Source organism: Chiloscyllium plagiosum, chromosome 40 (genome assembly GCF_004010195.1).
Source record: "Chiloscyllium plagiosum isolate BGI_BamShark_2017 chromosome 40, ASM401019v2, whole genome shotgun sequence".
NCBI classification, from domain to species: Eukaryota; Metazoa; Chordata; class Chondrichthyes; order Orectolobiformes; family Hemiscylliidae; genus Chiloscyllium; species Chiloscyllium plagiosum.
In genome coordinates, this window is record NC_057749.1 from 12,685,426 (window position 1) to 12,710,095 (window position 24,670).

Genomic DNA, 24,670 nt, shown 5'->3' on the forward strand with positions numbered 1-24,670 from the left:
CTTTTGAAGTTCATCACAGAGGCAGTGCTGCAGGAGAGAATTGAGTGATTGAGTCAGAATCCTATAGCATGGAGACAGGCCTTTGGGCCAAACTGCACCATGCCAACCAAAATGTCTATCCATGTTAACCCCATTTCCCTGCACTTGGCCCATATCTTTCTAATCCTTTCTTATCCATGTATTTCTCGAAATGCCTTTTAAATGTTGTTAATGTACCCGCCTCCACCACTTGCACCGCCAGCTCATTCCATATGCGTACCACCCTCTGTTTAAAAGACACCCCTCAGGTTCTCTTTTATTCTTTCCCCTCTAACCTTAACCTGATGCCCTGGCGCTGTGAGGCAGCAGTGCTAACCACTGTGCCACCCACACTGCGAAGAGTTTCCTGAAGAGAAACAGCTTACTTATTCCAATTGATCCATCCAGTGTTTAGGTTACACTTGAGCTTACTCCTGGCCTAGCAGCATTCATTTCTTTTTCATGTTTTTCAAGCATTCTTCCACATAATACAAATGGAATTTGCACCTGATCATGACCAATGCATAATTTCATTAACATAGTGCCAGCTCTTCCTTAAAGTGAAGTTGGGCAGCTGAGTTTTAACTGATTTCTTGAATGGTGAGAGCTTAGAAAGTCAGAGTCATCCAGCACAGAAACAAACCCTTCAGCCCAGCTCGCCCATGCCAACCAATTTCTCCAAACTCAACTAGTCCCGTTTATCTGCATTATATGGCCCGTATTGCTCAAACCCTTTCCTATTCATGTAGCTGTCCAAATGTCTTCTAAATGTTTACAAGTTTTAAACAGTATCTGAGAAGTCCAAAGGGGTCTCGGTGTCCTTGATGCAAATGCAGAAAGCATTCAAAAGGCAAACAACATGACAGTCTTTATCACAATAGAATGAACATAGGAATAACATGTGCAAGGAAAGATATACTTTTCCTAGAGGGAGTGCAGCAGAGGTTCACCAGATTGATTCCTGGAATAATTGGATTACCCAGTCAGGAGAGATTGGAGAGACTGGGCCTGTATTCTCAGAAGTTCGGAGAATGAGATGATTGTGCAAAAACTTACCATACCAAATGACTTATAGAAGTCTTAAAGGGATACACAAGCTATATATAGAAATAATGCTACCACTAGCTATTGGGTTTAGAATATCATAAAAGGCAAGCCCTTTAGGACTGAAACGAGGAGCACCTTGTTACAGTCATAGACTTATACAGCACAGAAACAGACCCTTTGGTCCAAGTCACCTGGGCCAATCAGACATCCCAATTTGACCTAGTCCCATTTGCCAGCATTTGGCCCATATCTCTCTAAACCTTTCCTATTCATACACCCATCCAGATGCCTTTTAAGTGTTGTAATTGTACCAGCCTCTACCACTTCCTCTGTCAGCTCGTTCCATATACGCACCATCCTGTGTGTTACCCCTCAGGTTCTTTTTAAAGCTTTTCGCTCTCACCTTAAACCTATGCTTTGGACTTCTCCATCAGAGGAAAAAAGACCTTGGCTATTCACCCTATCCACGCCCCTCACGATTTTATAAATCTCTATAAAATCACCTCTCAATCTTTAACAGGTCAGGTAAGATCACACTAACCTAGTCAGCTTCTCCCTATACTCAAACTCTCCAATGCTGGCAACATGCTTGTAAATCTTTGCTGCACCCTCTCAAATTTAACAACATCTTTCCTATAGAAGGATAACCAGAATTGCAGGCACCAGTCTAAACATTCATTTATAGGGTGATCAATCTTCGGAATTCTCTATCCCAGAAGAATGTAAGTTACTGTTGTGGTTCTGTTCGCCGAGCTGGGAATTTGTGTTGCAGACATTTCGCCCCCTGTCTAGGTGACATCCTCAGTGCTTGGGAGCCTCCTTTGAAGCGCTTCTGTGATCTTTCCTCCGGCATTTGTAGTGATTTGAATCTGCCGCTTCCAGTTGTCAGTTCCAGCTGTCCGTTGCAGTGGTTGGTATATTGGGTCCAGGTCGATGTGCTTATTGATTGAATCGGTGGATGAGTACCATGCCTCTAGGAATTCCCTGGCTGTTCTCTGTTTGGCTTGTCCTATAATAGTAGTGTTGTCCCAGTCAAATTCATGTTGCTTGTCATCTGCGTGTGAGACTACTAAGGATAGCTGGTCGTGTCGTTTCGTGGCTAGTTGGTGTTCATGAACATGGATGTTCATTCGCAAACTTTGAATCTAATTTACTAAATTCAACAGAGATTGAAAGGTCGCTCATCGCTAATATCAAGGGATATGGACATGGTGCAGGCACTGAGGTACATGATCAGCTATGATGTAGAATGAAAGAGCATGCTCAAGGGGCTGAATGGCCTACACCTGCTGTGTTCCTAATGTACCAATACCATCTTTTATTAGCAGTGCAGTTCCTTCACCTAATTTCCTATTGCACTTGAATGACATACACACCTCAGTATTCAGGACCCAACTCTGGTCATCCTAAAACCATGTCTCTCCAAAATGGCTGTAAGATAGTGTTCATTTACTTCAATGAGCGTTATCAGTCTGTATCTGAATGCACTTAGCTTTTAAAATAAGTCTTTAGTTTTGTCTTCTTGTAAGATCTAGTCTTGACTACTACTGTATTCCTAGATTTGTTTCCATGCAGAGTCCTGGGCTATTAATGCATTAAAATTAGTGCCACCTACCTTGAGCAGCAGCTTTATAGTAAACTTCTTTTTAAATGCAAATACCAGATTCCTTTTGATGCAGGTAAATGTTTCTCAGAAACTACACAATCTGTTATAGAATTATGCTAACATTTCTATTCTAGACCCAATGCAGTGTTCCAGGAATCCAACACATGTTGGAGGAATAGTACCTCATTTTGTGCTTAGGTAATGATAGCCTTCAGGATTCAGCATCTTGTTCCACAAACTTCAGACTGTAAACACTGTCCTCCACTTTAATTAGACCCCATCCCAAAAGGTATTTGTTTGTCTGGGTTTGCTCCCATAAGACCTAACCTATTTTCTACTTTTCAAATATATTCGACATCAATATCTCTCCTACACTAGATTAGGAAACCCTTTAACTTTTGCTTTAGGAACCCTCCATCTGTTCCACTTGCTCTCCCCCGCCCCCCCAGTCAACAGCTTAAATACATCATTTTTCAGCCACCTTCAGTTCTGAGAAAGTGTTACACTGAATTCAAAACATTAACTGGTTCGCTATCTTCCAGTGTTGTCAGAGTTTCCCCAGGACTGCTTCTATTTCAGATCTCCTGCATCTGCACTTTGCTTTCATTAACTAAACAAAGGGACAGGCATGCTAAGCAAATCCAAGATGGTGTGGGAAGTGGTCAACATGTACGAGGAACAAAGCATGCAGTATGGTAGAATGCATTAATCTTAGTATTGTTTGGTTCAAAGCTGCTAATGAACTCTACAATGTCAGCAAAACTTCACTCCTTATTGAATTGACAGTTATTGTGCAGAAATGGATGGATTTCATCCTAACCCTTGCATTATCACCTATACAATAGTCACTAAACAAAAATATCGAGAAAATATAAAGTTTCATTTGTCAAAAATGATTTCTAGCAGTCAATGAGATTACTTGTTTGTGTATGTCATTCCTTCATTGTGGTCATTAAAATATGCATCAAAAATTGACTAGATGCTACGACCTGGATGGCAACTGTATGAAAGTTATTTCCCAGTAACTATTTATACACTGCACAACCAAAAAAAAAGCTTAAAATAGCCAATACAGTACATGAATATAAATTCGCACAGACTGCAAATAACTATGGAAGCAATTTAATGAGCTACAGGCTGTAGGGTTGCTGGCCTCATGAAGTATATGGAATAAAGACATTTGACAAAATTACACAAGTCCAGTTGATTATCTGTCACTCAAACTGTACAAATGTCTGGGCTCTACTTCCAAAGTCTGAAGTACTTATGTAGCAGCTTACTATGGTTTTGAAACAACTCCAAATACACAAACTACTTTTATGATGTCACAAATAAAAGTAGCTCAATAAAGTCTTCAACACTTGTGACCTCAAAACCTGCTCCTTTTGGCACTAAGGGCCAAATTAGGAGAATATACTTTCCTTCAGAGGGAGTTTTTTTGTATCCACACTGACAAGGCAGGTTCAAGGTCTACCTCACATGAAGGGATAGAACCACTGACAACTCAAAACCCTCACTACTGTCCTGAAGTGTCAGCTTAAATTGCATTGAGTTCTTACAATGAGGTCCAAGCCACAACAGGACTGTGGCAATGTGAATAAATAAAGTTAACATTTATAATTTATATAAATGCAAATGTGATCAAATCAAACCAAATAAGCAAAAAAAAAACAAGCTTGATAGCAGCAATGCCTTCCATCACGTTACCCATGCTAACATTCAGCCAGCAGCACTGTATGAGTGATATCCTTTGGTGGGGTTGTCCAATTCCTATTTTAAGGAGTTTTCCTTTGTGTCAAAGCCAATATATATATCCCTCAACCAACATCACAGAAACAGAAAAGCTGTGTATCATATCATTGTTTTTGGAAGTTTGCTGGGCACAAATTGGCTGACATGATTCCTACATTACAATTGGGACTATGCTTCATTGACCTTTAAACCAATTTTGCATTGCCCCGAGATCATGAAAGGCAATATATATTTGCAAGCTCTTTTGCTTATTAACAAAAAGGTTTCATGCATTAGTAATGAAGTTAGATAAAATTAGAGTGTTAGATGTATTTGTCAGGATGCACCAAGTTAAAAGAATGATAAAAACAAATTATGGAAGCAAAAAGATAGATTGAAATCATCAATCTCTACATTTTACCAAATAATGACCACCCTCACTACATCCCCACCTACCTTCTGGAGAACAAAATCTCTTTACAGTGACCTCTAATTACAAGAATCAGTAACTATATTCCCACTGGTTTATGATCATGGCAACTGTACTTAATTATCCCTCTGTTTAGTGTACTGGCACTAATGTGAAAAAAATACTTAAGTTACTACTGCTTAATATTCTCTTAACTCCAATAACATGACATGACTACAACTATAATTTCCCATTTGCACACAAAACAATCTTTCCAGGCATGATCTAAATTTAAATGAATCATGCCTGGAACTATACAGTTTGGTGTCTTTGGAAAGTGAATGCAGTACAGAAAACTTTACATCATTTCACTTCCCTGAAATTCTAGCCATGCACCCCCAGAGTTAGATTCTTTTCCTGAGCAGTATGTAAATGGAAATAGTTATCAGGTATTAAAAAAACTCACATAACTGTGTTGTCATCGACGAGGATATCACAGCCGTGAGCTGGGCATGATATAGTCTGCAAGAAAAAAAATCAGAACAAATTATGCTAATGCAGTCCGACTCAAAACGTTCGGTTCCAGTGAAAAATGAGACAAATATGACACAAATACGTACCTGCCCCATACCTTCTTCTATGATCTTTGTAGTTAAGTATTCATTCCAGCACTGCATACAGAATTTGTGACCACACTCTAAGCCTGTGAAGTACTGCAACAAGCAAGAAATTTTAAAAAAAGATTGCCAGTGTAATTATTTGATGCAATTAGCATCCAAGAATATTTCAACAATATTAAATCACATGCAAAACTTTAACACAACATAGCAAAATACAACATGTGATGTCTTGTGCAGATGCACAGGCTGCGAAGTCCTACTCGCTGTTATTTATTTTTCTGTTTTGCCCTACTGAATCCATTAGACATTAGTGAATAAATCTGAAGCTAAGACATCAAGATCTAACCTGTCAGGTTCTCGAAATCCATGCAAGTCAATAGCAAGGGATTTTTATTTATATATTTCATTGCGTGAGACTCAATAGGGCAGTGGCAAAACTCCCACTGCCCTGCAGGCACAGCAGCACAAAAACCAGCATGAAGCGCATCATTTTGCCCCTTGCACAACAAAATGATAAGACCTCAAGCCTGTCCCCAGAGGCAGAGGCACCCCTCCAACAATTCCATAGAGCACAGCCATACAAAGAGGAAACACAGACACTATGAAATATGAAGGCTTAATGATTGCTCAAATTCATCATTATATTTAATATTTAAACAAAACGTTTGTTTCTCATAATCATGTACCAACTTCAACAATATTTCCTCATTCCAGGAACTCTGCGTTCAACAGCCCTACTGTTCAGCGTATATTACCTTTCCACTATTTCACATGTTGTAAACTACACCCAGCATTGACCTGCCCATTTCAAACTATTTATGGCCCCTTGAAATGAATTGCATTTATCTTCAGTTTACAAAGTCTTTAAGCAGCAAACTTTGACATAATGACTCTATCCTAACCAGTTACATAAATGGAAACTGAAGTGGTTCCAGAATCATACTTTGGCAGACTCAGCCACATTCAACTATTAAGAAATCACCTATTTACTTTATTTTGCCAGTTATGTCTAACTAGATGATTATATCCCCATTTATGTCCTGGGCCTCTACATACCAGCACCGAAGGACATCTATTCTCTATGGAATGCAGCAACTCAAGAAGGTAGGTTACAACTACCTGCTCAAGGGAAATTAGGAATGGACAATAAATGCAGGCCTTGCCAGTTTTGTTCATGCCCCAACACAAAAAAAAACAATACATAAAACTAAAGTTTTATGACTAATGAATTAGAAATTGATGAAATCATGAGCAGCATCTGCCACCGCCCCCCCCCCCCCCCACCCTCCCACCCCCCAGGTCTTTCTCAGGTATTCAATAATCTCCTTCTGTTCAGGATTATGCAGTCTGACTACAGTGAAGGAAAGAATAAATGGCCAGCAGCTTCCTGGCTTATAGCTTTCTTGTTTAGAAAAGACAGTTATAAGAACTTTTTTATCTTATGAACTAACCTATTTTCCCCCCAAAGTCCTTACAAGGTGGATGCCTCAGAAGACAACTGTCCATTAGGGTTGAACCAGTGCTAATTCAAAGGCTATTCAACTGTTACCTTAGCATCAATCTCAAACAGGGGACATTTAGAATCAGATTAACCCTTGGGCAGTGCAGTGGTCCTTCTGAAGATAAGGGAATTCAAGTCTTCTGGGAGAAAAAGAGACAGAAAAGGACCTTAATCAACTTTTTTGCTTGGTGGATCACAATATTGAGAATTACGGAGTGACTATCCCAAATGCAAAACAACTGTAGACTTCACATTGGCACAAAGTTGTTGCAAAGATCTTTTATAAATTTTCCAATCTGGAATAGTACCTGTTATGTAACAATTGAATCTCCAGAAGAAAACACATTCAGTAAAATTGATCCATCTGTACCTCACTGACACATTTGGACAACTGACACTGCTGGTTTTCAATTTATTATGGTATCAGAAATCTGGGAAATAGCAATTTGGTGCATGCTGGCTATTGCACATTCATATCTCGTTTAGTGGACTTCATAAATATTATTAGGTCAGTCCCATTAATCAAACTTAACCATTATTAAAAGTGAAATGATATTTTAAAAACATAAAATGCGTTGGTGAGAGGATTAAACAGCAGCTAATAGCTGCCCCGAATGCTAAGTTAATACAGCACCAACTATATTAAGTTCAGCCAAGTCTGCCCATCTAATTGGTCTACTTTAGAACATTAGAACTAAGCAATGGAGTAGAACTGAGCCCCTCCAACTTGTTCAATATGATCATAGCTGATCTCATCTTAGCCTCAACTCCACCCTCCTACCTACTCTCCATAAACACAGATTTTAAATCTATCTCCTCCTAAAAGTTTTAATTTTGAGTCCATGAACTCGGAGGTACTAAATTCCACAGGTTCATAAACCTTTAAAATAATTAATTCCTTTATATCTATTGAAGCCGGCTACCCGTCATTCTAAATCTATCACACATTCTAGATTACTGCATGAGGAACCATTCTTTCTACAGCTACTTTGCTGAGCCCCTTTAAAATCTTATATCTCCTCTTATGCTTCTAAGTTCCAAAGAATATAGGCTTAAATGACTCACTCTTTATTAGGCAAACCCCTCAGCCCTGGGACCAATGAAGTGAACCTCCTCTGAATGGCTTCTAATGCTACGACATCCTTCCTCAAATGAGGAGATCAAAATTATACGTCAAACCCAATGTTGTCTCACTAACACCTTCTACAGTTGCAGCCAATCTTCCCTATTTTTATACTCTATTCCTTTAGCAATAAATGCGGAACTCAATTTGCCCTCGTGACCTGATGTACCTTCATCCTAGATTTCTGCAAATTCATGCACAACAGTACGCAGATCCTTTTGCACTGAAGCACTGTGAAGTTTCTTTCCATTTTAGATAATAAATTGCCTTTCCAACCAAAATGGATAACCTCACACACATCCATGTTAAACTCCATCTGCCAACATTTGGCCCATTTACTTAACCCACCAATTTCCACTTATAAATTTCTTATTTCTTCACTACAACTTACTTTCCCACCTATGTTAGTATAATTTGCAAATTTGGCTACAGTATTTTTCATGTCCACATCAAAATCATTAATGCAGATTGCAAATAACTGGGGCCAAGAACCAAATCCTGCTGCAGCTCCTAGTTACATCTTTTCATTCAGAAGACGCATTCAGTTTGGTCAAATTCAAGCTTGGATACAGCTAATAATACTACACCCAATCCCCTGTGATCTTATCTTGTGTATTAATCTTTAGCACAGCGCCTTATCAAATGTCTTCTGAAAGTTCAACTATACTACACCAACAGGACTCCCATTACCTTATTTGTTAGTTACATTTTTAACGAACTCTAACAAATAAGTCAAATACAACCAACCAGTCATATAATCATGATGACTGATGGATTGCATTTTAACTTTCCAAACTCCGTTACTACTTTAATAATAGCTTCTAGCAATTTTACGACAGATTGTGGGCGGCACGATGGCTAGCACTGCTGCCTCACAGCACCAGAGACCTGCGTTCAATTCCCGCCTCAGGTGACTCTGTGTGGAGTTTGCACATTCTCCCTGTGTCTGTGTCGGTTTCCTGCGGGTGCTCTGGTTTCCTCCCACAGTCCAAAAATGTGCAGGTTAGGTAAATTGGCCATGCTAAATTGCCCCCCATAGTGTTAGGTGAAGGGGTAAATGTAGGGGAATGGCTCTCTGTGGGTTGCGCTTCGGCGGGTCGGTGTGGACTTGTTGGGCCGAAGTAATCTAATCTAAATGGTAGATAGACAAAAGACAAAGAAACTTTTTTTGAAAAAAGTGCATCATATTAGCATTTTTACGATTCCAATTAAACTTTTCTACAGCATCCTGAAATGTTGGAAGATTATAGCCAATGGATCCACTATCTGTGCTACCATTTCCTTCAAGACCCTAGGATGTGGGCCATAAGGATTAATCTGCCTTCTAACTCAATAGCTGGCTTAGTGCTTTTTCACTAGTGATGATGATGGTTCTCAGTTCCTCCTTTTCTATAATCTCTGCAATAAGTGGTAGTATTGCGATGGCACAATGCCCTCCACAATGGAAACAGAGGCAAAATATTGATTTAGTATCACCACCATTTTTGTGTTCCTCACTATTAACTCCCTAGCTTTATCCTCCAAGTGACCAACATTCACTTTAACTACTCTTACCTTTTTTATATATTTGGAAGCTTTTGCTATCTGTGGATAGCACTAACTTGAACAACATATTGAAAACAACTTGATCTTGGACTCCCAAGTAATTAGTCAAATTAACCAAGTAACCAACATATATAAAAAGTACAAACCTCCAGTGGCAAATAAAGGGTTAACAAGACCATTAAAGTGAACAGATGACATTAAATCTCCTGAATTAATTGCACAGGGCAGACCTTTGTTTATTCAACTTTAAGAAGTGACCAGATTATTGCTGAGAAACAATCCTAATTCACTCATCATAATTTCAATTTGCTGTCATTCAGAATAATTCAGTATTGCAAATCTGCAGTCATTTGGCACAGATCCATAAGGTGACTACTTGTGGGGACTCTGTGTTGCAGAGGTAAAGTACCTACCTCTGGACCGAGAGGCCTGATACAAGTATACAAGTCCCACCTGTTCCAGAGTTGTGTAATAACATCTCTGAGTAGTTTGGTTAGAAAAATACAATAAAATAAAACAAAGGTGACCACTCATTTATTGTAATTCTCTCCTGCTTATCAATTAAAAATACATTAGCAAACTGCAGAGGCTGGTCTGCCACTGTGGATCTACATAACATAGACTAACTAATAAAGTTAGGTCACAGGCGATTCAGCACGAATTTGCCAAATGGATATATTATTAGTTTGACGGATGGACAAAGTGGTGGTTGAGGGCTGCTTTTCAGAATAGAGGCCTATCAGCGATGTTCCAGAGACCAGTTCTAGATCCTCTATTGTTTGTCATTTATATTAATCATTTGTTTGAGAATGCAGAAGGCACGGTTAGTAAGTTTGCACATGGCACCTAAACTGGTGGCATAGTAGACAGTGAAGAACACTGAGAATACAAAGTGATCTTGATCAAATGGGTCAATGGGCTGAAAAAAATGGCAGATGGAATTCAATCTGGATAAGTGCAAGGTATTGCATTTTAGGACAAAGGTGGGGCTTATACAATTAGTGGTAGGATCTTGGGTAATGTTGGAGAACAGAGGGACCTAGAGGTTCAGGTACATAAATCTTTGAAGTTTGTGTCACATATAGACAGGGTGATTGAAAATGCACTTAGCAAGCTTGCCTTCACTGCTCAACCCTGAGCGTACAGGAATTGGGACATTATGTGAGGATGTACAGGACACTGGCGATGCCTCTTCTGGAATACTGCGTTCAATTCTGGTCGCCCAGTTATAGGAAGGGTATTAAGTTGGAGAGGGTTCAGAAGAGATTTACCAGAATGTTGCCATGAATGGAAAGTTTGAGTTATAAAGGAAGGCTGAACAGGCTGGGACTTATAGGTAGGTTGAGAGGTGACCCTGTAGAGATTTATAACATCATGAGGGGTATAATTAATGGTGGTTGTCTTTTCCCAAGGATGGGGATATTTCAAGACTAGAGGCCATATTTTTAAAGAGAAAGGAGAGAGATTTGAAAAATACATAAGGGCTCAACTTTTTTTTTTTAAAACTGAGGGTGGTTCGCGTGTGGAATGAACTTCCTGAGGAAATGATGAGTGTGGATACAATTACAACATTTAAAAGACACTTGTGTAAGTGCATGAATAGGGAAGGCTTGGAAAAGATATGGGCCAGGAGCAGGCAGGTGGCGCTAGTTTAGTTTGGGATTATGTTCAGCATGAACTGGTTAGACTGAAGATCTGTTTCCATGCGGTATGTCTCTAAAACAAGATTTCACTCACTGAAACTGCAAAGTGAAAATGGATAGAATGGAATAGTTTGTAATGTGCCAAAATTGGCAGTTAATATATCTAACCCACAGCTACATTTATGAAAGATTCTTGGAACTTTTCAACAGGGTGCACATATTCTTAATAAAATATCTGCTAACAATGAATGAACAAACATCTAAGAGAACCCTAGTTGAAAACAAAAAAAAGGTAAGACAATTCCTTCGACTCTCAAAAACATGATATTCACATCTGCAAGCTAAGTAATCCCTCTCTAAATAAAATAAACAAACTAATTAGACACAAGTTCGCTATGGTTATAACTAGCTAATAAGGAAGTCGCAAGGGTTGTCTGTCACTTGAAAAAACTCCACAGAACCAGGTGCTCTTTCTGGTGAGAATCAAGTTAGAGGCTAACATCCAAAACTTTTGAAAACTTTTTCAAAAAGGGAAATAAAAATTATGATTCTTGAGAAATTGCTGAATAGAAACAACAAAGTCCAAATAATTTTGTCCGTCAACATGTGCATTAACACTAACAAAGAATGCAAACTTAATGGAACAAACTCGTTGGTAACTTTTCAGTTGTTCATTTCCTACAAAATAAAATCAACCTCAAAAACTAAAGCCATTTTACAAGGACAGGATAAATAATGGAAATTGGCATATGTCTGCACACTGTACCATCTTCCAAACTCAAATCAACAGACTTTTGATCACTGAACTAGGATCATTAAATGTTGCTGCTTTAAAAATGCTATCATGCAAATGACTTGGAAGTGATGAACACAAGAGCATGTGATGCTGAAATGTCTATGATAATTCTTACCAGGTTACAAAATGCAGAAACTATTCGCCAAAATCTCTTTTATTCCAGTTACACAGTTGAAGAGGTAAATTGTTCACACCTATTGTAATCACTTTCAGATATGCATAAAGTAAATTGGGGAAAAAGGTGAGGAGCTGTGATATCCTTTTGGGGTATAAGGTTGTCTCTAAACAAAAAAAAGGTCATGCAGTCGAAAGAGACAGTTTGGAGAACCAAAAGGTTGAGCATCTCATTTTTGTGCCACCTTAGATATTAGGTAATTCTTAAAATATTCATTCATAGAAAAGTTCTGGGCCAGCACTTAGTGTCTGTCCCTCAATTTCCCTTGAAAAGGAGCTTCTGAGCACCTTGATGAATCACAGCAATCTACTTGGTGCAGGTAGACCCATAGTACCATTAGGGAGGGAGGTACCAGATTTTGAACCAGTCAGGACAGTGAGTGACTTAGGAAGAAACTATCAGGTGACAGCTGCCAGCTGCTAGGCAGATGTGCTTTCTGTTAGTCAAAAGATGGCCCTTTTATCCCTTTATGTTTTTAGCCAGAATAGTACTTACTGTTTTTGTTGCAGAGTCAGATCTTTGTGCTGTGTTATTTCCCTGGGGTGAGGTGTTCAAAGCTCTTCTGTATTTTGAATTTCTCCACACAGAATTGCAAATAATGCATAATTTTATAAAGAGCTTATGCTGGCTGCGATATTCAGGTGGAATCAGAGATACCATCCTCCTCGATACACAAGTTTAAATATGTATGAATAAATAAAAACCGGTATACATTTGGCTGCTGAAAGGTGCACTTGAGACACCTGGAAAATTTTCCAGGTTTGCGCGTGGACAATAATGGCTGGAGAAGTCAGCTCCTGCTCTTTCAGTTGCATTATGCACCTCAAAATTGTTCATTCTATATGCAACCAGTCACGTCCTTCCAACAACATTCATAAAATGCAGCTGACCGAACAGCTAACTTTGTTCAGATGAAATGCATCAGCTACAATTCAGGCAATAATCTGATCCATGTTTTCCCTCTAAAGAATGGAGTACAAGAATGATTAATCTTCTGAAGTTTAAGGAGTCTCAATTACAAATAGTATTTTCACATCAAAGGCAGAAGTGTCATTGAACTTTTCAGTTTAGAGATTGCGTACTTCATAATAGGTAAAATTTATTAAAACTTTGTTTTTGAAAAAGAGAACTTGATCACATTTATTCAGATGAAGACACCTCAGTATGAAAGAAAAAAAATTGGCAGTTATATCACACTTCTCACAACCCCAAATATTTCAAAACACTTTATAAATAGTTAGGTTTAAATACTATTAATAATGTACTGCTGGCCTTATCAACAACTTGACAAATAGGGGCCAATTTGATCACCATGTGAGCTTGTCACAGCCATTCCGCAGGATAATAGTGACCCTACTCAGATCACGTCATGCTGTATAACATACATGGAGGGCCTCAAGTTCATCTTCCTGCTCCTGAAAAGAGGTCATCAACCTCAGTATCCTAGAATGAGAAAAGCAACAAGCGAAGCTAGCAGCATCATACTGCTATTGAATAATAGCCACATACGTGATGCTCATCACCAACAGGCAGGTGTCACAAAATCAAAAAGATAGACAACCTATCACACATGACAATTGTGGTTTATGAATTTCTGTACTGATGAGATACCAGGTATGTAGACCATGTGATTTAAGGACTGATGGGTCATATCAAACAGCACACTCCTTTGCCTAATTACAACAAGGCACGGACCATACCCAACCAGCTAGCCCTTGCAAAACCTGCAACTTGTTTCTGCAATTGAAAGCCATTTGCTGGATAATTTGGAGTGTGCAAAGAATTACAATGACACAAATTTAGGAGTGTGGGACTTGCAGTGCAGCATACTAGAATAAAATAAAGCTACATATATACATTGAAAATAGGCACACATAGCACCTGTTCAATTAAAAAAAAACACAGCTGATAGCCATTTTCCCCCCTTTATTAAGGTGGTGATGCTGGATCTCTTCATCAAGAGCTGCTTTGGTTGACAGGACGATTCCAAAGTATTGGAAATGATCCAACTTCTCGAAGGCCTCCCCCCTAGACTTTGATGATCGGGATTTCGTTCCACAATACCAAGCCAGGTTGGTGAAGGACCTTCGTCTTGTAGATGTTCAGGGTGAACTCTGACTTCGAAATATTGAATAACTGACTCACATTCCCATGCTTACACAAGGAACACCCCTCAGTTTGTGACAGATTAGACAAGGAAAGATTATGAAAACAGTGTGGCAGCGACTTAAGAATATGTGCTCACAGCTCAGCCTAAAGGTATACTTTTTGAGATGTCACTTCAACTCAGTTTGGCAGAAAAAGGTGAAGAAACAAGAAGCTTAAAACCAGCTAAGGTTTTGAGCAAGGCGAAACTGAGGACTGTAGATGCTGGAGATCAGAATCAAGAGTGTGGTGCTGGAAATGCACAGCAGCATCCGAGAAGCAAGTGAATCAACGTTTTGGGCATAAGCTGTTCATCAGGAATGAGGCTTGTGGGCCGGGGGGGGAGCGGAGAGATAAATGGGAGGGGGTGGGGCTAGGTAGCCGAGAATGCGGTAGGTATATGAAGATGGGTGGAAAGGTGATAGGTCGGAGAGGAGGGTGGAGTGGATAGATGGGAAAGACTATGGACAGGTCAAGAGGGTGGTGCCGAGTTGGTGGTTTGGGACTGGGATAAAGTGGGGGGAGGGGAAGTGAGGAAACTGATGAAATCCTCATTAAACCCGTGTGGTTGTAGGGTCCCAAGGCGGAAGATGAGGCATTCTTCCTCCAGGCGTTGGGTGGTTAGGGTTTGATGATGGAGGCGGCCCAGGATCTGCATGTCCTTGGGGGAGCTGAAGTGTTCAGCCACAGGGCAGTGGGGTTGGTAGGTGCGGGTGTCCCAGAGATGTTCTCTGAAATGATCCGCAAGTTGGCATCCTGTCTTCACGATATAGAGGAGACCACATCGGGTACAACGGATACAGTAGATGATATTAGTGGAGGTAGAGGCATATTTCTGTCAGATGTGGAAGGATCCTTTGGGCCATGGACAGAGGTGATAGGTAGGCATGGGTGCAGGTTCTGCACTTCCTGTGGTGGCAGGGAAAGGTGCCGGGAGTGGGGTGAGGGCTGGTGGGGGGAATGGTCTCTCTGACACACTGATAGGGGCGGGGAGGAAAATATATGCCTGGTGGTGGGGTCTGTTTGTAGCTGCCAAAAGTAACGGAGGATGATGCGATGTATACAGGCGGTGGTGGGGTGGGAGCAAGGACAGTGGGTTCTGTCCTTGTTGCATTGGGAAGGGTGTGGTTCAAGGGCGGAGGTGGGGGAAGTGGAGGAGATGCACTGGAAGGCATCATCAACCACGTAGGAGGGGAAACTGCAGTCTGGGAAGGAGGTAATCTGGGATTTTCTATGGTGAAATTGGTCATCCTGGGTACAGATGTTGCAGGCGCCAAGGAATTGAGAATAAGGGATAGCGTTTTTACAGGAGGCAGATGGGGAGGTGGCGTAGTCCAGGCAGATGTGGGAGTTTGTGGGTTTGTAGTAGATGTCCATGGTTAGTCAGTCACCAGAGATGGAGAGGCCCACGAATGTGAGAGATGTCCGAGATGGTCCAGATGAATTTGAAGTTGGGGTGAAAGGTATTAGTAAAGTTGGTGAACTGTTCAACCTCCTCATGAGAGCACGTGGTAGCACCGATATAGTCAGATATGGCAGAGGAAAAGGTGGGGAAATAGTGTCAATCTAGCCGTGGAAGATGGACTTTCCATGCAGCCGACAAAGAGGCAGGCAAAGCTGAGGCCCATGCGGGTGCTCGTGGCTACTCCTTTGGTTTGGAGGAAGTGGGAGGATTGGAAGGAGAAGTTGTTACAAGTGAGGACCAATTCAGCCAGGTGGAAGGGTATTGATTGAGAGGAAGAAACGGAGGGCTTGGAGGTCTTTGTCATGGCAGATAGATGTGTACAGGGACTGGATATTTATGGTGAAGGTAAGCGTAGGGGAAACTAAAGTCTTGGAGGTGGTGAAAGGCATGGGTGGTGTCCCAAATGTAGGTGGATGCTGCCTGACCTGCTGTGCTTTTCCAGCACCACACTCGACAGTTTCGAGCAACACGTTGGATAATATTTTCATTGAGAATCTCAGTTCTTCAATACATACTTTAGCTTTAGATCATTACTTGATACAATATTTGATTATTTACTATTATCCTACATTTCTGGTGGAATGAGAAACCTGAGGTAGAACACAAAACAGAGTTCTGCTTAACTTGCATTATGAACATCACTCTAAGGTTTGGTTTGCACAGGTCTATCGTGTTTTTTTCCCCCATTTATTTACAGTAGGAGTGTCACTGGCGCCAAGCCAGTATCTATTGCCCATTCCCAGTTACCCTGAACAGGTTGGTGGCAAACTGTCTTATTGAACCACTGCAATCCATGTGCCGTAAGTACACCCAGTCCTTTTGGGGAGGAGCAATCTCAAAGCTTAATGGACCAAACAGAGATCTGCCTGTGCACTGATCTCTGAAAGATGTCTTTTTCAAAATTTTGTGCATTAAAATAATAAAAGATCAAAAGCTGAAAATAGCCACACAATAATAGGTTTATTCTAGGTGTAGTGTATTTATACAATGTTTCTTTTGTAGGACAGTTTGAAAACAAATTTTATTGCTGTAACTTCACAGATTAGCAACTCTATATATATGCTTTTCCATTCGGTTTCATCATAGCTGGTCTTAAACACACGACACAGATATTCATGTATGCTGAAATGCTATCTTTGATTCAAACAAGAATACTTATGCTTTGTTTGCCGAACGTTTAAATGTCACCACTTAGGTAACTTACAGTGCCTTTCTATTATCAATGTAATACTACATGACGAATGGCAGTGTTGGGAGGTACAACATTTCAGATTCCCACAGACAACCTTGTTGGGTTCTTAGTGAAATTAGCTGCAAAGCAGCATTATTCTGCTATGCTTTGGATGATGAATGAATGATTTATATCTGATCAAACAAGGCTATGCTCAATAGACCCACAGATTCAACTGCTACTTAGCATTTGAGATATTTATTTTGGGGAAAGAAAATATTGCACTCATGGTCCAAACATTGAATGATGTCAACACAGCAGCTGGTGTTGTTGGAAGATCATTACGGTTTCTTACATTAGAACAACTGCTGCCCTCTCAGATACAAATTTACAACAGAAGTCAGCAAAGAAAAATGCCACTTAGGTCATGGTTTCTGAGAGTAGTTTTAAGAATCCTCTGTCTTTTTCTTTATTACATTTCTGTAGGTTTAAAACATCCTGGTACATTACCTATGTATAACACAATTATAGTACATTCATTCTAGCAGACACCCCCACAACTCCTTGCAACAATCAGACGATATGAAAGTCCAGGTTCAATTTGACTCCGCTCACAAAAGTGCCATCCTGCTCCAATAGTGTACAGGTCTGAACATAACATGGATGACAACGAGTTTTTCAGTTGCTGACAGAATGAAGATTGTAAGGCATCACCATTCTGCAGATAAACCAATATTCTCCTGCAATCTTACAACAAGAAGGCTGTGTTCCTTGCCCTTGCAGCGATATGGTCAAAGATGTTCTACTTTAACATTATTGCTACCTGGTCTAGGAGGCACACGTCTGAAAAGCAATTCCAAAAGCTGTCTAAAATTTACAGTTAAAACCAATATACTGTTCAAGTAACTGTTGCTTACCTCTTCCTCAGCCCCAAGTAGAAAGGTCATTCTTCCTCCTAATTAGCACTGACTTTGGGAGGGGCATGTTTGATAGCATATTGTATATGGAGTATAATGGAAGAGAAGTAAATTGGTTGTCTTTTACGTTTCAGTGACACCCTTTTTGCCTCTCCTACTGTGAATCTAGTGTTGGAACGAAACGCGGGTGTATTTGTTCAGTATGTTACTAAACAGTTTACATTTGGACATTTATTAGAACTGCCTGAATAAACAGGAACTAACTAGCAGTCTGACTCTTATGTAAGTCAGATAGAGAAATGCTGCAAGCCTTCAGTCATCTATCGTGGCACTCTTTGGTGACAAGAACAATTTGTGAGGCAAAACCAAAAGTTGTAAATGCTGGAAATCTGCAATAAAATCAGGAAATGCTGGCAATACCCAACACATGGGCAGTATCTGCAGAAACAGAAACAAAGGTTTTGTTCAATCATTAACGAAAATCTTAGCTGCGTTTTTCCCGCTGCATGTGCTGTTTGACTTAAGCATTGCCAACATTTTGGTTTTATTTAATGTTTGATAATGGCTGTGCTTTCATCATATGAAAGTGAAAAGCTACAATAACGAAGAACTATTGTAAAGAGTCAGGTGATGCAAATCCTTCAGGATTTCACAGCAGTATTGTGCATTACAATTACCTAGAACATTACAGCGCAGTACAGGCCCTTCAGCCCTCGATGTTGCGCCAACCTGTCATACCAATCTGAAGCCCATCTAACCTATACTGTTCCATGTACGTCCATATGCTTGTCACATGCAGTGACTGAAAATAGTCATTTTAATAATTCTTTTTAAACAAAAAAATCCATAGATATATCATGCTCTTCTTGCCATCAGGACATTGCAATGTGCTTCGCTGCAATTAAAAACTTCTATAAAAAGGACCAATAACCAATGACCGATTACCGTTTTTGTGTTGAGGGATTACTATTGACTCAAATAGTGACCGTGAAACAAGGAATTAGCATATATCGAACTATATGTGAGCAATATAAATAATTTTTTTAAAACAAAATGTTTAATACACCTAACAATACAAAAGTGAAAAAATTGCAGCAAAATGTCATTGACTTCAAAATTTTCCTTGCTTTCATATGCAAACATTAGGATAGATCGCATCTTGGGCCTTTATATAATCATATCCTTGAACATGAGATACATGTTAAAGCTCTAAGTTTAAGTATATTGCAGTCAATCAAATGGACACTATTTGTAACCAAATTTAGGTTTATAATTGGTTCACTGGGGCAAACAACTTAGTTTATTGAACTGAAGAGATACAGAAAATTATGCACTAAAATTTCATTAAAATGAACATGGCACAGCAATAGCCGAGGATTCAACAAGTTTAAACAACATCTGAACCAGTAGATAGAGTATCACATAGCAATTCAAAACCTTAACCTAGGAATAGAACCAGCTCATTTCATCCCAGGGACAGCCAGGTAAGAAAGCTGAATGCGGATGGGTAACGCGAATGAAGACAGATTTTAGCAACATTGTTGCTTCTATTTTTTTCAGCTCAGGTAAGATTATCCTTCATCAGCTGAATGCCATTTGTCCAGTTAAATGCCCATTATTTTAGGTTTGAAGGGAAATCAATGACTGGATAGATGTTTATTTTTGATAGACTACATAACAAACTCAAACCAACTACCAAACTATACTAGGAGTGGCACACTTTGGAAATTTCAATTAAGGATCTGTTTAGATTCACAATATCGATTCAATGAAGTGATCAGTAAATACAAACTGTGCTGTACCAGCGACAACTGCTGAGGGGGGAAATTTAGAATTCAGAGTAGCAGTAAGAAGATCAGGAGACCAAACTAATCAATATCAGCCACAATATTGATAGTTTTCAAAAACGCACATTTTGAATACAAGGTGCCACCCCATTCACAAGATAGAGCTTTATAATCTTACCCTACCTGGCAATCTGACACTGAGTTAGTGATCCTAGTGGCGCTTCCAGACCCCCCACTTTCTTCTTTCTAATGAGAGAATATGAAACTAGTTTCCACCTTGTCATACTTTATACTAGCACTATTCTATGTATCTAGTATACAAATTATTAAATGATTAAGACTAAAATACATGTATAAAATATAATTTGTATACCCAATCTGCAAGCATTTAAACCACTGCCTCAAAATCTGCCCCTTTTTTTTCCAAAAGGGGAGGAATTTGTAAGATACCCTTTACAGTACAAATGCCTGCTCAATGATAAATTTCCAGAGCTGAGACAGGGAAGGTGGCTAAGGGACCCGCCACATTCTGAGATTTACTTTGGGGGTGGGGTGAGGGAGACCAAAGAGAAAGAAATGGCCAGGTGGGAAAGGGAGCTGAAAAAACAAAGAAGTTCCAAGTTAAAATAAAGATAGGTGATTTTTATAAATTCAAATTTCATGTGTTTAAGAGTGGTTTTCACCAGCACTGCAGACTGGGATCATCAACTAGGGTTTGCCCCTCTCAGAGTACTGGCTATGTTAATTTATGTTAATCTAAATGTATACACCAGTGCTGCACTGTGTTAAATAATACCAGTTCAGTATGGAAACTGATATACAAACCAACTAATAAATCATTCATATAGGACATGCCAAGTAGAGCAACCAGGTTGATTAACTTTAGATTAAAGGCTCCTGACTAAATAACGAATTCTTTAACATTATGTTCCTGCAAGTGATTATTTTACACTTCCTCAAGTGAGTGCATGGAGCAGACACAAGTCCATAGTTACAGATATCTCAGTTTAGGATGAGGTGTAAAGTGTTATCGCAAGCACCATTTGCCTAACACCTCACATACATCAACATCTTCAATCTCCAAATCAGAATCTCAGCAGACAAGTGAGGAAAGTTGAACTTGTGAGTCATGTGAAAATCACTGACTCCTTACCCCTCGGCATTGTGGGAAAACATTTATTACAAGAATTGCATCAGTTCAAGGAATCAATCAATGGCAAATCATCACCTTCTCAAACCGACCAGTCAGATAATAAATGCTGGTCTTTGTCACCGTTAGAAAAAATCTGTTTATAAAGATCATGCACAATCTGCTGAAAAAGTTGAACTACAACCAAATCAATCCCGTTCCCTCCCCTACATGTCCCAGATCCAGACGGAGAACACTGGAAAACAGAAAGGTAATCCCAGATTTTAAAGGGGCAGTGCGTAACCAAACAAAATATTCCATTTTTACACTGTTTTCTCCACTGAAGGACCCATTTAATTACACTGACTGAGTAATTTTTGCTTGGGAATTTTAGTCATCGTGAGGTGTTCAATTTACACAAAAAATTCTAACTTTTTAAACCTAGTGTCCAATAAGAGGTAGTTTAAATAATGTGCAATCTCCATATAGCCAAAACCTTGAGTTCACTCATAATAGTAATAGGGCGTGAGACCAAATCAGGTTTTTGAGACTCAAGGTTCTGAGCGGAGTGCTATTGTAGCCATTAACAAGGAACCACCAGGAAATCACCAAAAACAAAATTCCCAATCTTGAAGCTGCTACAGGGGATATCTTTTCCAAAGTAAAAAGTAAAAAGCATAAACATTAACTTCCACTATTCAAAGTAATCCAGTCACTGCATGATACATGCAATTTAGATGGTTAAAAGAATCAGGCTTCTTGACCAACACTCAAACGCGTGACCAACATATATGGATTAAGTATTTGGTAAGTTGGAACCATATGGCTTAGCTGTAACATTTTAGACAAACCTCACAGTTACAGACTCCAGCTTGATCAAAAAGTAGTTTCTGGTGACCACAATAATCAGATTCGCTGTTATACTTCTGTCTATTCTATCACTGCATTCACCAAGGCAGACCAGTAACATCTTTGCAGAAATCTGTAGAGTGACACACTTCTGAAAATAGTTCGCCCACTGGTGTCTGCCAAATAGAAATTGGTGCAGGCTAATCTTTACTATTTTAGACAAGCATCAGAATCAACTGATAATCTAAAGCTTGTGAAAAACTGGAACTCTCTCAAACTAAGGACAAGAGGTCAAGTCTTATTGAAAATATTCCTGTTTGCAACTCAAGTCCTTTTTATAACGAATATATTACTTGGCACAGCCCTGTAGAGTTGGGATTATTGACCAGTATGATTAATATATCACCTCTAAAGACACCACATGATCTCGATGAACAACTAAAAGGATTTTGATCCACCAAACAATTTCAATGAGTGCCATGATTCACCAGGCATACAATCAGGACAAAACTTTCAACAAAAGCGAGGCAAGTCTTTAGTTTTCACCATTATGACAGAATTACCTTCCTTTCCAGTTCTTCACACAGCATCTGTACCAGACCTTTGTAAATTCAAAAGTGGCATAAGTTGTATTGTCATTTTTGCTGAGCTGTTTTTGCTGAGCAAAACTAAAACATTACTAAACTTGTATGTGATTGGTCTGATCTATGAAGTTTCTGACAGAGTAGTGACCAGAAGCTCACTTCTCATTTGCTACAGTGAGCAGCAATTGAGTTACACATCTTGGGTCACCCAAACGGTCAAGGACACTGATGCATTGAGCAAGGAGCAAAATGACTTATTTTACACGTGAATCACTACCGACTGATCCACTGAGCTTGAGTGTTGTTCAGGAATTTTCCTGAAAGATGTTCCAATCTCACGAATTCAAATGGTCATTCCTGTTCTAACAAAGAGATTTCTCCAAGACCAGCAGGCACAGCTAAAAAATCTTATTACTTATAAGATAAAGTTTGTGGTTGACTACACTCTGGCTACTTCTGAAACTTGCACTGCGCGTTCTTTAGTCTGACACTCACCGAGTTAGGATAATTCAGGTAGCAGATTGCACAAACCATATCTTGTGAGGATGATCTTGTGTTCATCTGACGTGTTCGAGACTTTTTATAAGGGTTTACTACATGGCATTCTGCAAAAAGTTTCTCCAAGTTTCCATCAAAGTATCTGTAAGAAACAATGCAGCTATTACAAAAATAATCAAAAGAATTTGCTCAGTTTTCATCTGCTTCATGTTGAAATATTTATCTCTAAATGTCTTCATATATAGAATATAGATCTCTAGGAAACTTTTATGCTTGCGTGCACTTAAAAAGTAATGTTTTCATTATAATTTCCTTTGTCAATTTTTAGACTAGGAAATGCTTCTGAAAATCTGGTGCACTGCAATTACACACACTGGTGGTGGCATCATAACTTCATCACTGGAAAGAGTTGGAATCATCAGGTTTACATTAAGAGTTCCCATTATAAACATGAATACAGGAATCTTTAATGAAAATATACAAAAATATAAAAAAAATGATTTGGCAAAACAGTACTACTTACCCTATTCCAAAGATCCCCTTCTTTAATTCTACCTAACATGAAGCTGAACATAAGCCGTGCAGAACTCCATAGAAGATTATACAACCAGTCAACGTAATTTTTAATTTCTTCAAAATTTACTTTTTAGCAACACAAATCTGACAAAGACAAATTTCTAGTCATTCCATCTATGCTGGAATTACCCATGGTCATGTTCACCATTAGCAGCAACTTCACTAGAAGTGGAAGGGGAGAATACACCTAGGAAGCTGTGACCTTGAAATGGACAGCAATTTAGACAAAGTGAAGAGAATTTAGAAGACTCTTACACTGATATAATGGAGACTGCAGGAGGGTAGTGGTAGGAAAATGAATTTCAAAAGTTTAATTCAAGTAAATTATAGGCATTCATTTAAGGTCATTTTGACTAATTCCTCCAAATTGTACATAATTAATATTTTTGACATTTGGAATCCCATTCCCAACATACTAATTTCAATTTCAAATGCAACTGATCTAACTTTCTTACAGAGAAAATGAAGTTAATAAACTATGGGCAATTTCGATGATTTATTCTTCTTCAGCTAGGGCTTTGCACAATACAAGTGTGTATCCAGGAAGATACAGAAATGCACTGTACATAGCTAGACAACATTTTGCCTATTAAAATCAATGACTCAGGAAACTCAAAGCTTCCATTGTAACTATATTCAAATTTCAAGAGTAGCATCTCATCATTTACATTCAGGACTACTGAAGAGTAGAACAGAAAGCTGGGATGATAAGTCTTTACTTCTGAGACATCAATGGCCATAAGATTCAAATGACACTCGTGGTTATTGGAGGGTTACCAAACGAATCTAGTAACATACAATGGTGTCTTACAACTTATCTTGAAATTTACCAGGGCTATCTCACCCTGTGTTTCCTACTGCCAGGAATGAATATATAAAAATAATGTTCTGGGAAGATAGCTAATAAAATAATTTCCGTAGGGAAGGTGGTGACAGTCCAATTTTGCACAACTGACATCATAAATAATGAGAGTCTTTTCCTGATAAACTCTCCATTATGTTTATATGGACACAGTATATCACTGCATTTTAGATTGCCTCTTGAATAGATGTAGTTTATGCACAGGTAAACAGGCAACTCCTCCAATCCACAATCAATAACAGCAATCTTGGAAAGATAAAATAAAATCATAACTTAAGATTACTTGGTGGCAGAACTAAACTAATCTATCCAGGCAAATGAGGATTAAGAAAAAAAAAATCAACAATTATGGCTCATGTTCCCATATCACTATAATTCCATAGAATAAGACTGATTTTGAATATCTTTCACCCAGTAGGAAATATAATTAAATGGGCACCACTGAGGCAGATGGAGCCATAATGGTTCAGGTC

At 39.1% G+C, this 24,670-nt stretch overlaps 1 protein-coding gene across 1 annotated transcript in view; it reads right to left on the reverse strand.

The window, feature by feature from the left end:
* LOC122542522 (E3 ubiquitin-protein ligase ARIH1) overlaps nt 1-24,670 on the reverse strand; it is a 69,373-nt gene that overhangs the window by 26,283 nt on the left and 18,420 nt on the right. The window contains exons 3-5 of the mRNA XM_043680355.1: nt 22,757-22,901; nt 5,432-5,524; nt 5,278-5,333 (exon numbers count right to left, since the gene is read on the reverse strand). Coding sequence (XP_043536290.1) covers nt 5,278-5,333; nt 5,432-5,524; nt 22,757-22,901 — 294 coding nt within the window. The remainder of the gene's footprint in view (nt 1-5,277; nt 5,334-5,431; nt 5,525-22,756; nt 22,902-24,670) is intronic.